At 38.1% G+C, this 13,822-nt stretch overlaps 1 protein-coding gene across 1 annotated transcript in view; it reads left to right on the forward strand.

Moving 5' to 3' along the window:
- mgat5b (alpha-1,6-mannosylglycoprotein 6-beta-N-acetylglucosaminyltransferase B) overlaps positions 1–11,664 on the forward strand; it is a gene marked incomplete at both ends in the record, with an annotated part of 69,998 nt that extends 58,334 nt beyond the window's left edge. Inside the window, 3 exons of the mRNA XM_079252612.1 lie at positions 2,799–2,873; positions 10,499–10,761; positions 11,466–11,664. Coding sequence (XP_079108738.1) covers positions 2,799–2,873; positions 10,499–10,761; positions 11,466–11,664 — 537 coding nt within the window. The remainder of the gene's footprint in view (positions 1–2,798; positions 2,874–10,498; positions 10,762–11,465) is intronic.
- Between the last annotated feature and the right edge of the window lie 2,158 nt (positions 11,665–13,822).

The raw sequence follows: 13,822 nt of genomic DNA on the forward strand, positions 1-13,822 counted from the left end.
ACTAAAGCATTTTCCAAGATGTCAGATCAGTACACAATTAACTGTTACTTATGGGTTACTACAGTAAAAATCAGCACACCCTGCTGCAGTTCTGACATTTTACCTGTCAGGGTTATATCTGATCCTTTCCAAGGCTGAAAATGAGGCATAACCTCAAGTGCTCTAAAGCAGATGAAATAAATTACTAATGCAATTACTCATTACTTATTTAACAAACAAAAAAAAAACCTGAGGTAAAATATAGAAGCTGTGTGTGAAAAAAATAAGTACACTCCAAGCATCAATTGTTTAATTATGTTTAGGAGCAAAAACTTTAAACCTTTTTTTTTTTTTTATCAGTTCCTCACATTACAGAGGAATATTACCCTGCTCTTCTTTTAAAAAAAAAAAAAAAAAAAAAAAAAAAAAAAAAAGTTCTTTAAGATATCTGGGCATTTTTTTCATGCATAGCTCTCTTAAATCCCCATTATGCTATTTCAATTAGATAGAGGACTTTGACTTTGACTGGTCCATTTCCACGTTTGATTATTTTCTTTTTCAGGCATTCTGTTGTAGATTAGCTGCTGTTTCTGGAATAATTGTCTCTGTTTCAGGCACTTCAGCCAAGCTTTAACTGTGAGACAACAGGCCTCATATTTAACTCTGGAATTCATGAGTAAACAGATCTAAAAATCCAGGCCCTCGAGGGCCATTATCCTGCAGGTTTTTGTTGCCTCCATGCTCCAAAACACCTAACCAAAATGAATGAACAGGTTTACAAGAAGCTGTTGACAATTCTGCTTTAGTATAGAGAGCAGTTCATGGTCAGCTCAGTGATTGCGATGGATTTGGGTCCTGTGGCTACAAAACAACTTCAAAACCCTTTATTAAGCATGGTCAGACAAATTCATGGTTTATAACTCTTGCTGTTTCTACAGATGCAAACTAAAGCCATCCAGCCTTCTTTTAAAAATAAAAAATAGACTTTTTGTTGACTTCATTTTAAAGACAAGCCCTACTTTGTCTTGGTCTTTTTTATATACAGTAATTCTGTCATAAACTTTAACATTTAACACACTAACTGAAGCTTGAATAATGTGAGATCGAGCTCTTAGTTTTTGGGGTTTTTTTGCAGTGTCACAGGCCGACCTTCAGGTGAACTTGCTGAAAAGTCCACTTGTGGGATAGTTGGGACATGCCTTAAATGCTGTGTCACTTTAAAATGATTGGTTGGAAACGTCTTTCATGACCTTTCTCAGACAATATCGTGTTGTTTTCCATGTTAGGTTGTATTTTTCTCATTTTATTACTTTGCGAGGACCAGATTATTCTCTTTAAAACCTTTCAATTAAAACTACGTTAACTTTATATTTTTCATGTGTATAGTAGATGTAATAGGTAAGCTCAGTGAGATAAATTGTGGGATAAAATCATGTATGTGTAGTATTTATTCCTAAGGCATCCAGTTGAATCGTGCATGTAGTCTCAGTAGCATCATGTGAGTTCACTTCTTGGTGTTTTCAGGCAGCTCATTATATATTATATGTTATAAACCCACTTTTTCCATTAAGTTAGAAGGTTTTTGTTTATATTCTGCCACTGAGCCGACAGTAAAAAAAATAAAAATAAAAAAAAACAAAAAACACTAGTGGCACAGATATTCTTGGCACTGTCTGATGAAGAAATATTGAAAGTTCTGACTCCTGCTTGATTATGTCCACCAGGTGGAATTCTCTGCTTGTTTTCAGACATTGCTGGTAACTTCATTTCCACCCGAAATGTTCTTTCATGTTATCAGCAATGACATGAAATGATGAATTTAGCTCAGTTATTCATGTGTCCAAGCAATCTAGTCAGTTCAGTGTATAAATTGAAGCATCATTTAAAGAATGTCTGCTGCTGAATTGAAATCACCTTCTATTAGTTTTTTTTTCCCCTTTTCTCTCTCATATTCTGTAATATAAAGATGCCCAAAAGGCAAATTGCACTACAGAATAGCTGATGAAGTGCCAGATACATTTCATTAAACTCAGATGAAATAAAGTAATGAGAGTTCTAAAAGGAACCATTTATCAATTTAAAAGCTTCAGTGCTTTAGTTGCCTGATAGTAAATAATGAAATCTCAGTTTAGCAACCACGGGAGGCTTTTTAGAAGGAGGTCGGGATCCCCGCAGAAAGAAGTCTTTCTTGTTATATTTCACAATCACTGATGTCATTGGAGCACAATGGGTTTAAAAATTAGGTATGATTGTGTACGATATCTAAAAACTGACATATTTTTCTTCACCTGATACTTTTCTGTCACTTGCACATGCTCTGTGAGCCTGCTTGAGTTAAATACTACAAAGAAGAGAAAATGCTGGTGATTTTTCTTGTCTTAATAAGTTTTAAAGCCTTTTCCGCCATGAACAAACAGATGAGAGATAAGCCTCGACAGCAACGCAGACTGCTGCACCGAAAGGACCCACAGTGTTGCTAAATGCCCCCTCGGTGCACGACGCCACATGGTTCTGTTGTCAGTCGAGTCCATTCTTTGACATATTGATGCAGTCATCAACTAAAAAAAAAAAAAAAAAAAAAAAAAAAAATGAAATTAATTTTCAAAACTGTCACCTGTGATGTATGAGGTCATTGATTTTAATGTGAAGCTTGCAGCATGATATAAGCCTTCCACAATTACGCTAATGAATATGTCAGTTTAGATTAACTATCAGATGCTCAGTTCCTGCAATTACAAAGGCTCAGTGCTGTAGACACACACAAACTTGCACGCCGACATTCAGAGTTTCCTCATCTGCGTGCACATCTGTGTTCACAGGTGGAGCCGTTCCTGCCCTACGAGTACACCTGCGAGGGAATGCTGGAAAGAGTTCATGCTTACATTCAGAATCAGGTGTGTATCAACACTCAAATCGTGCTTGTGAGGGTCATGATTGCTCCATTAAGGGACGAGCCAGCTGAAGGTTTTTAGTCAGCCTTTAATGCTGTTTGATTGTCTTAGTTTTTGCATGTTTGACAGCAAGATTACACAGAATTGCCACGTTGAAATTGATGACACTTTGAGAGAAAAGCACAGGCCAAAGAAGGTCTCATCAAACTTAGTGCTGATCCAGATTACTTTCATTCTGATTGGTGGATAACGCGCTCTCCCAGAGCTCTTCCGGTAATAAAATGGATTTTTTTTTTTGGTGCATGCGGAGTATTGTCTCCCAGCAAGTTTGTCACAAACTGAATTATGATTTCTGTATGTTTAGCTTCTGTGACCTTCTCACAGTGCTAATCTCTTATGAATAATTTGTTGCAGAAACTACTAGTTTAGCAACCAAATACAATGAATGAACTTCTGTTGTAGTTGTATTGTTTTCTTTTAACTTGTAAGGCTTTAAAAAACACTATCCCAAAAGAAGAAAGAAAGAAAATGTAAATCTTTAATTCTAGCAACTGGTAATGACCCAATCATTTATCTTTCTGAAACCTCTCTATAGAGTCAAAGTTTTATTTCATTGCAGATTATGTCAGATGACCATTTCATATAAAATTACTGTGGCAAGCCAAGAAAGAGAGATGACTGTCTTGTTTATTAGTTTGAAAATTGTTTTTTGGCACAGATAATACATAAAAAATGTCAATACAGATTTGTTGGTTTCTGGATGTCTTCAGGCTGAAAACCATGGGAATCAGCTACAAACATGTAGCTTCATGTTTACAGGACATATTTGAGAGTTTCATCAATCTTTGTATGCAGCTCATAAGAACTGAACTCAGCTCTTTTTATTTTTTTTATCATTGCACTTTTCAGACACAAGTGCAGCCGAAAGAGTTTTCCACAGCAGAAAGCACCAATGCAAAACTAACTCAAACATAGCAATAAAACCAGAATAAGAACCATTAGCGCGTCTTGCGGCACCTCAGACCGACTTGGAGAAACAGCCAGAAAAAGTAAGAAATGCAAGAATTATTCAAAACATTCATACTGTAATATAGTACACACACACACACATATATATATGTATATATATATATATATATATATATATATATATATATACACACTACTCACAAAAAGTTAGGGATATTTGGCTTTCAGGTGAAATATATGGAAAATGCAATATGTTCATGCTACAGTGATATAATATCATAAAAGTAAGACATTTAAGTAGAAGGATGCACTACTGATTTCCTCATCTCAAAAAATTCATTCAACACAAAAGGTAACAACAATGGTAGTTACACCACAACAAAAAATGTGAACGTCTCAATATCTCGTCATGTGCCCGTGAGCATCAATTACAGCTTGACAACGACGTCTCATGCTGTTCACAAGGCAACTTATTGCCTGCTGAGGCATGGCATCCCACTCTTCTTGAAGGGCAGCCCTCAGGTCATTGAGGTTCTGGGGTGCAGGGTTTCGAGCCGCTACACGACGGCTCAGCTGATCCCACAGGTTTTCAATGGGATTCAGGTCTGGAGAGAGTGCAGGCCATTCCATTTGAGGTACACCAGTCTCCAACAGCCGTTCCCTGATGATGCGGCCTCGATCAGCAGGAGCATTGTCGTCCATGAAGATGAAATTAGGCCTGTGCTGTTCATGTAGGGGCACAATCACTGGATTAATGATGTTATTCAGGTAGTATGGGCTTGTCACTGTACCATTCACAAAGTGTAGGGCAGTTCTGTACCAAGTGGACACCCCTGCCCACACTGTAACACCGCCACCACCAAAAGCTGGCCTGGTGACAACAGTGGCTGATGCATAGCGCTCTCCCTGACGTCTCCAACATTGTTGCCGGCCATCATTTCTGCTCAGTGTGAATCGACTTTCATCAGAGAACAGCACTGAGGCCCACTGGTTCCTCGTCCAGCGTAAATGCTCCCTGGCCCATGCAAGACGATGATGCCTGTGCCTGGTGGTGTGGTCAGGTACCCGTGCAGGTCGTCTAGCACGCAGACCACGCTGATGGAAACGGTTTGGAATGGTCTGACGTGACACTTGGGTGCCTCTCACCTCTCTTAAACGTGCCTGGAGTTGAGTGGCATTCATCATCCGGTTTCTCAGGGCAGTGTTCACAATGTAGCGGTCATCAGCACGGGATGTGGCCAAAGGACGTCCACTTCTAGGCCTTTCTGTGACTCTTCCAGTCTCTCCATATCTCTGTTGCAACCTGCTGATGACACTCTGTGACACTCCAAGCTCAGTGGCCACTTCTGTCTGAGAACGTCCTGTTTGAAGCATCGCAATGGCAAGGGACTGTTGTTCCATTGTTAGGTGTCGTCTTGGTCTCATGATGTCAAAATGTGAACAGCATGATGAGGACAACTGTTTAAACACCAGCTCTAATTGAACCAGGACATTTATTGGTCAATTCAAGGATCACACACCTGCCGTGATTTTTGCCGTTAAGCTCCTTGTTAGAGAACAGCAACTTGTGCAAAATTTATTGAAACATTTAACAGTTGGACATGTGCATTTAAAAGCTTAGAGAAGATCACATTAAGTTCACCTGTACAGGTTTGAATGCATTTCAGGCTTGTTGTGAAATTTCACACAAAAGCTGAATATCCCTAACTTTTTGTGACTAGTATATATATATATATATATATATATATATATATATATATATATATATATATATATATATAATGTATGTATGTGTATATATTATATATATATATATATATATATATATATATATATATGTATGTATGTGTATATATTATATATATATATATATGTATGTGTATATATATTATAAATATATATATATGTATGTGTATATATATTATATATGTGTGTGTATATATGTGTATATAGTTATAGATATAAAACATATAGATGAAACAAAGGCAAGAAATGCCAAGAAGCCTTTAGTTTATTACAACAATTCAACTTTTCAAACTAATAATGCACACAAAAATTTAAAATACAGAGTTAGTAATCAGTCATTCCATACAGGGAAAATGTCTTGAAGATTTAAGGCACCATAGTTATGAATTCCATGAAAGAGAAAAGTTTTAGGCTTGATGTGAAAAGCAGAGGGGATGTCAGCCATCTGCACCCAAACTGGGAGCTGCTTCCAGAAGAGAGGAGTGTGATAACTAAAAGCTCTGCCTCCCTTATAGCCCTGGAAAAGCTTTCTTTCTGAAGCAGCTCTACAGAAAACTAAGGCTAAAGTTTTCCATTTAATATACCGTGTTTGTATTCTGGCTCACTACGGGGAAATATTCATGGCTGGTATGTGCAGAGTAGAGTAGCTGAGTGGATTATACCGCAGGACTCTCTTCATTTTTGTGTTTTTCTCTGATTGTAAGCAATACATAAACTGCCTTCAGTCTTGGGGTTAAGGTTATAGAATGCTTGCAGCGGTTCTGCCTCTTTCTTGCCAATCATCATGTTTTACAGCTACGGTACTGAACCCACATTCCTGCATCTTTTTACTGAGATGAATACGATATTAGCTTAGGTTATGCATTACATTTAAATACAAGCTAGAGAGCACAAAAGAAGAGCATATGCACTTTTGCGTTTGAGGTAAATCTGTAGTGTAAGTTGTCTCAGCTCTTTTGTTGACAGAAGACAGAACTTAATTGGCTTTGCCGCAGTGCTGAGCTGTTTTGGAAGAGCTCGCTGATGCATATTGGATCTTTGTTCCTGAGCCAATCCACCTCACGTTTTTGTTCTTTATTATTTTATTTTTCAGTTCTTTCGAAACATTTTCCGTCTTTTATTATTCATGGAATATATTTTGAACAGATGTATTTATCCACAGCTTTTTTGTACCAGTCCACACTTTCAGCACCAATTTGCTCACACCAGCAGAACTCTTGCTCTTTTTGTTCTCTGGCTAATTGTGTGATGAGGAGTACACTGACTGTATGTTAGATGAATGAGGGAGTGAATGGTTGTGAAGCTGCTTGTGGACGACTGCACTTTGTGTTATATAGGTGTCGGCTGAGACCGAGTTTAATAATGTTTTGTTTTTCTTCTCTTCATTGTTACACCTTCAAACCTCATTCAGATCACCTGTATTCGTTGTTCAGATTGTTCACACTGCTGTCCTCGAAAGATTCCTCAGAAAAAGGCCTAAAGTATCACCTATCTAACACTTTGACTCTCCTCTCCGGGTGGTTTTACAGTCATTCACACCTCATTTCATGTGAGCAACATATCTTATGTACCAAGCCAATTTCACAAACCAGAACCAACGACAAAGCCTCTGTTGGGTTGCCTTGCATCATCAGCATCTGAAGAACATGTTTGGTGTGTACAGTTTATATAAGGGAATGGGAAAATGTACATTTTAAGGGAAAGTTAAAAAATGCAATTAATTAGAAATGAGCAAATAGCGTATTTTTAAAAAGCACATACACCAAACATTCTGTGTGAATGAACATATACAGTAAAAGCTACTTCATTCGAGTACAGACATATTGTTTTATGTCCTTCAGTCCTTCTAGACAGGTATTTTCCAATGACAGCAGGCTACACATTGACTGAATTGGCTGTACGTTAGCTTCAGGGAAGTAGAAAACAAACCAAGAACAAAAAAAAAAGAAAAGGCAAAGAAGCTCTAAAAGAAAACACACAGGTAGCAACTGCTCGAGTTATTACTTATTATTTGAACACTTCCCAATGTAACTTTATTTTCCTCATTACAGCAGAGCTGAAGAATCAACAACAAAATCAACAGCAGATCATCGTTTAGATCCGTCCGCATCATTCTGACACTACCTCCAAGTGATGGCATCGTGTTATGAGTTTAGATCTACATTTTCAAATCAGAGGCATCTTCCGGCGCCAAAGATGTCTGACCTCAACAGCATTTTAACTTCGTTAGAATTAGATGTCGAACGTGTTCAAGTGCTAATAAAAAGAATCCACTTGCCTTAAATTCAAGCAATTAGGGATGACGCTTACTTGAATAATCAAAAGTCCGCACTGACTTAGTAACATGAAGTGGACTTTCTAACTGCACACACTTTCCTCCAAACATCCATACAGCCACTGAGTTGATGCATTATAAATCCCAAATGATTTCTTCTTCTGCCATTACTTAGATGCTTAACCACAATATTCATTCCTCTCCTGCTACCTGCGTCTGCTTTTAATTCCTTTTTGCCTGTGGCAGCTATGAGCTTAACGATGCACAGAGCTGAAAAAAAAACACATTTCCTTTGCCATGCAAATCAAATAAGGTGACACGTCTGGGATATAAATCTTCCCAGTTCGGAAGTAACACTGACTGTGAATTCATTTCACTTGATGTTGTTTAATTGAACTAAACAAGTAGAGATGTTTTTGATGGGGATGCATGTGTTTGGAGGACCAAATGGACCTCCATGTGTTAGGCAGAGGTACTCTGAATTTAGGTACTGGGACAAGATCCTCAGGCCCATTGTCAGACCAAATGCTGCTGCAGTGGCATCTGCACTTCTGGTACATGCAATGCTCCGCCTTGTGAGGCTGGAGTGAGTCAGCAGTTCCTGCATGATGAAGGAATTGATACTATGGACTGGTCTGCCTGTTCACCAGACCTGAATCCAGTCAGGCCCTACTGGGGCATCGTCTTGTTCCATTCACCACCACATCACACCACACACTTTCCGGGGCTTGACTGATGCCCTGATCCAGATCTGGAAGTGATCTCTAGGGAGAACACCCGTCATCTCACCCAGAGCATGACCAGACATTGTAAGGAGCGCATACAGGCCTCTGGGGACACCACACACACACACACACACACACACACACACACACACACACACACACACACACACACACACACACCGCTGAACTGCCTTTTAAATTAATTTCAATTGAGTCAGCCTGTAACCTGATTGTTCCACTTTGAGTATGATTCTGATTCCAGATCTGCATTATTTAATGATTTTGACTTCCATCGATGATTCTTATGTTATTCTCAAAACACTCCACTATGTAAAGAATAAACATTTAACTGGAAAGTTTCATTCATCAAGATCTAATATGTGTTATTGAACCCTTTGTGTTGAGCAGTTCTGATAATCCTCTTAAATATGTATGAACTTATGTTTAACTTGAAGTCTATGAGTAAAGTATTACTCATATATAGACTTCAAATCATACACAGACAAATTTAGAAAAGTTTTTATAAAATCAAAATAAATCAGCAATTAATTTCAGGTGCGCCACTATCCTATCCAGATAAATACAAAAAGAAACCCCACTGCTCATTGATATGCTGTACATATTTACATAAGCTTACATCCTCTGTCTACTATCATGCTAGGATGGTTGGTATTTTGTTTTTTGGTTTTTTTTTTTCTTTTTTTTGGTATTTGCATGTTAAAGAAATATGCTAGCTTCCAACCTGCTTTTGCACCATGTCAAAAATAGCTCAGACACTCACACTCGATGTGCAGTGACTAACCGAGATCGTTACTTGGTGTGTGGAGTGTGCAAGGGCAGACTCACAACCAGGCTGTCCTCCCATCTTTTATTTTTGTTTTTAACTTTCTTTCTCATCTTTACACTTTAATCTTATGTCTGACTTCTCTTTTCGCACATAACTTTAAACCTAATCTTTCTGCTTTCTGACTGAACATGTCCAAATCACGCTGTATACTGCCAGTTATTTTAGTGACCCTCATCCTAAACTACCTAATCTTCCTCTTCTCTCACATTTTGGCTATTTCATTTTGTGATGACAAATACAAAAAAAAGCAATAAAAAAATGTGAAAATATTCAGATTTTCACTGGTCTCCTGTGTAGAAAATGAAGGTTTCCAGCTGTGATGACTCATAATAGCAGCTTTCACAAGGCTCATCTTTGAACAGCTTTAACTGTATAATGGGGTCTAGAGCACAAAAGCTCCCTCTATCAACAATGACCATTATAAAAAGGAAAGGATGAAAATAAGAATTCAAAGCTTTGTCTCTTCAACAAGTAGAAATAAACTATTCTCAGCGACTGTATATGTTTCCTCAGACGTGTGTGAGATCAAGGATATCTGTGTTCAGGAGAGGAGGTGCTGCAGGGTTGAGAAGATTGGAAGCCTGGTTATTGCCTGCAGGCACGAGGAGCCTGTTTAATAAACTGGTCTAGAGGCCAGAGGGACATGTCAGTGAAATGTTATTACCTGGGTTTTATGAATAGACCCAGCTTGAAAGGGGGGGTCTAATCAGGACCCTCACCACAGCACAATTCTACCTCTACATCTAATTTATTGGACAACATTTCTGTGTCCATATCATTCCCTGAAATACAGAGAAGTTATTATATCTATGAAGTACTATTGTGTAATACAATTCCCAGTGAAATAAACAAAAACAATTTAGTTCCTAACAAATCATTCAGATCTTTCTTTTTATTGTTGTTGTGGGGCATAAAAAGTATTTTAACAGTTCTTTTGTGAATCATAATTTCAGGTGGAGAGGTTGCATGTGATGCTCTGTTGTGGAGTATTGTGTATATTTTTCCCTGACAGCTCTAACACTGAAAAACACAACTGATCCTGGCTGTTGTACCTTTGCACCGGCAGGACTTTTGTTCCCCCGAAGATCCGTTTCCTCCAGCCAACTCATCTCGGGCTTTGCCTGGAAGCCCTTTCATCCTCCTGCCAAACTCCAGAATCCTAACCTGGTTCTCCAACAGCAGCTCCATCTCTTCTTGGCCTCCTCTCTCTGCACTGCGGCTTTTGACATCGCTGCAAGGCCAGTCGTGTGTGGAGGCGTGCCAGAGCGAAGGACTAATCTGCGAGCCTGCTTTGTATCGTTTCATCAACATTAAGGAGGCCTTTAGCGCGTAAGGAGTTTTTTTTTTTTTTTTTTTTTAAATCTCTTTAATGTAGATTATCTATGTAATGTGATTAACTGCAGATGGGTAGAGAATAATAATCCTGCATTTGCTAATGTAAAATAATCACAGTTGATCAAACCAGTGAACAGGATGTAAAAACACACAAAAGTGAATTTAAAAAAAAAAAAAAAAAAAACATATCTTCACTGGAAAAAAGATGAAAAAAGGATTCTGGTTCTTTGGCTACCCAATACTACCCAGCGAAATATTAATATATGTAGAATTAATGTTGATTCATCGTAAAAAAAAAACAAACCTCATACTGTGTACTCAATGCATTACCTCCCCTGTCACTAATGTAACATCTGATTGAGACCATTCTACAACTGCATTTCATGCAGCCCGTCTTGCAAACGATACATTCCACTAAAACACTCCCTCCAAACACTTTCACGCTTCATTTGCACTTCTATTTTCAAGATGTTCCAGCAGTACAAGGGTAAAGAAGCTACTGGCTCCCCTTCCAGGGTTAGAATTTCCCTTTTACTCTGAGGGGTTGGAAAAGCAGCACTGTTGCATTAATTATGAATATATGTGTCAAATAAGCAACGATAACTCTGAGGCATTGTGTGCCAACATTAATATTAAATATACTTGTGTTTTCATACACATCTATTTATACTGTTAAGTTCATGCTCGTTTGTGCCCAGGCTGAAGTTGGAGTGTGAAGGAGTGGAGTCGGAGATGAACCACCTCTTCCCTGCCTTCTCAGCGCAGCACGCTGAATGCGGCCTGCAGCAGGATCCACTACTTTTCAGCTGTGCTGGCTCCAGCATGAAATACCAGCGCCTTTGCCCCTGCAGGGACTATCGGAACGGACAGGTGGCACTGTGCAGGGACTGCCTATGACCACAGGTGGGTCTGGTGGAGGGATACTGTTTTACATCACACTTTGCACAAATCCCAAACTATCCACTGGACTCCATTAGACGAGGAGACTATGTGGCAAAGCGAAAGTGTAATACATAAACAGTGACTGTGCTTTCTTACCTCTTATCCAAGTGTGGCTGCTAAAGAAAGTGACGTGTTTAAAAACCTCTCAGGGAACTGCATGATTGTACTTTGAATCTGATGAGTTTGAAGCCTCAAATTTCACAGCTTGACATGGTGGCAGCAGGATCACAGTTATTCTAAAATCGCTATGAAATATGTAAATTTACGAAGTACATAAAATGCAAACAATCAAAATGAGTTTTGATTTGAAAAAAAAAAGGTAAAAAGTTGCAAGTGTTTGAATTTCACTCGTGTGTTTACTCAGTGTTGTGTAAATACTTAAAATATCACAGTAGTTTGGGTATTTGCACCAGATGCACCCAAAGCCATTTCCACCATGTTGAAATGCACTATTTTACATGTCCTGTGAGCAATATATTTGTACATAACTGTTATTTAATAAAAGACAGTGAAATAACTTTGTGCTGTTTGTTTTATATGTGGATATTTTTTAATGAACTGCGTTACATTCCATTAAAACTGAAATATAGCAAGAGAATATAGTCATTTTCTAAAAGCCAAAAGAGGGTAAATATCCTAATAAGTTCTGAATCCGTTATATTAAGACAGTGTTGGCACAAAGTCATTTGTTTAATAAAAAAAAAAAAAGCCCTTATTTAAGAAAAATAAACGCCCCTAATTTCACAAGATTTCGGTTCTGTATACTATTTTATGTAGAATAAATCGGTTGTGAAAATAATAAGCAAACATCATTCTGTACAGAGAGAAGCTGAAAAGCCACAGTAACTTTCTAAAATATAATGTTGGTATATCACTGTTGGTTGAGGTTTCATATCGCTAGCAGGTTTTTTTTTTCTTTTTTTTTCCAGGTTATAAAAATGCGAGCACACTGTATTTTTAGTTTTCAGTTACTGTGATTAAAACCCCTCGGGATGCTGGTTCTGACAGGATCCCTTTCTCATGTGAACTAAATTAAATTTACAGCTCAGCCACAGCTAATCTAAGACCCCATGAGTCTAGGCTGTGTGTACTCTATGTAGAGGAAGAAGATGCAGACTTTTCGGTACAAACATCCGTCTCCGTTAACAATATTCTGATGCCTAACTTTGCAGGAGCCTTTCCAGGACACCTGCTTGACTATTTATATGTAGGTTGTCTGCTTCTCACTGGTCTTGCCTCTCATTAGCTTCCTCTGACCTTTTTAGAAAGTATTAGTACAGAACTGGCACCCCGTCTCCTACAATAGAAATGAAGAAATCTCATAATGACCAGAATGATCAGGATGAATGATTAGTGTAAAAAAGCTGCATTGCTGGGCATGTATTACTGAGTGATGTGGGAGGCAAGCATGGTGATGACAGTATGACTGATATTATTCAAAGTGTAAGACAAATTATATATCAAAATGTGAATTATTAATGTCAGCAGCGATATGGCAACGTGTTCAGGAGTGATTCACCAACATTGTGTTTTGGTCTAAGAAAACTCATTTTATAATCTTATGCTGGTGTCAGTCCATGCAACAGTGCAGCCACTCTCTGTGTCGGTATTTCATGTCTTCTTCACTTTTTTAACAGCTTAGCCTGCTCTTCAAAAAAGAAAAAATAACATGGGTTTGAGGCACAGTGGAGCACGCATTGTTGTGTTGTAGTTGAATGTTTTGTGCTCAAAGTAAGGCTGTTTGTATTTTAAAGCTCCCAACATGATTGTCATATCAAATGATTATCTTTCTGACACATTTCCTCTTTAGAGCTTTACATTTTTACAAGGAAGTGACATACTATGGCATAATGTTAAAAAATGATATGTAATCTTAAAGAGCAACAGGGCTTGTTTTCCCCTGTAGTCTTCCTATGACTGCTTCTGACACATTTTAAATCATATGACACAAACACCAGATTTGCAAACTGCAGCATAACACTGTGAGAATGTAATGTAAGAATTCATTTGGTGACATATTGTGCATATGAATAATTTAAATGCACTGGGAGACAAGTGGTTTATCATATTAGTGGAATAAAATAGAAGGGAATCATGTGGTGGGACATGTGGA

The sequence above is a fragment of the Telmatherina bonti genome (genome assembly GCF_933228915.1).
Source record: "Telmatherina bonti genome assembly, chromosome: 14".
Taxonomy (NCBI): Eukaryota; Metazoa; Chordata; class Actinopteri; order Atheriniformes; family Telmatherinidae; genus Telmatherina; species Telmatherina bonti.